At 54.0% G+C, this 517-nt stretch overlaps 1 protein-coding gene across 1 annotated transcript in view; it reads left to right on the top strand.

Annotated features, from left to right (window-relative positions):
- Positions 1 to 517, top strand: part of COMMD9 (COMM domain containing 9) — a gene marked incomplete at its 5' end in the record, with an annotated part of 3,277 nt that overhangs the window by 491 nt on the left and 2,269 nt on the right. The window contains one exon of the mRNA XM_010139284.1: positions 320 to 354. Coding sequence (XP_010137586.1) covers positions 320 to 354 — 35 coding nt within the window. The remainder of the gene's footprint in view (positions 1 to 319; positions 355 to 517) is intronic.

Below are 517 nucleotides of genomic sequence, written 5' to 3'. Positions count from 1 at the left end.
AGAGCGTAGGTCAGCGGGTGGCAGAGGACAGCGGTCCTGCATGCTTGTCCGTCTCACTGCTTTGGTAAAACCGGGGAGAAAGGCGCATGCCATCAGTGAGCCGCACATACGGAAGAACCAACAGTTGGGCACCAGTTTGCCTGTCACTGCCCACCAGTGACAGCCTCTCCTCGGCGCTCAGTAGCACGGACGTAGCAGTGTCTCTCCCCTGCTTACTGCAGCTGCCCTGGTGACCCTTCTGCTGGGAATGAACTCCTACCTTTTTGCTTTTTCTTTTTTCAAAGCACTGCTGATACTGTTTTTCTCCACTTTGTCACAGCTCTGCTTGGAGGAACGAAGCACAAACAAGCCAGAGTAAGTGGCAGTTCACTTCTTGACACACGTCACGTCTCCTGAGGTCACTGGAGCTTATTTAGAATAGCATGCAGGGATCCCCCTTTGCCTGAGATGAAGCTGAGCTTAAGCAGAGGCCAACAAGCTTGTGCTGCCGTGCTGAGCCGTTCACGGCCGTCAGTTC

This window comes from Buceros rhinoceros, unplaced genomic scaffold (genome assembly GCF_000710305.1).
Source record: "Buceros rhinoceros silvestris isolate BGI_N320 unplaced genomic scaffold, ASM71030v1 scaffold7257, whole genome shotgun sequence".
NCBI lineage: Eukaryota > Metazoa > Chordata > Aves > Bucerotiformes > Bucerotidae > Buceros > Buceros rhinoceros.
Note: the sequence above shows the minus strand (reverse complement) of the source record. Positions and strands in the feature narration are given on the sequence as shown.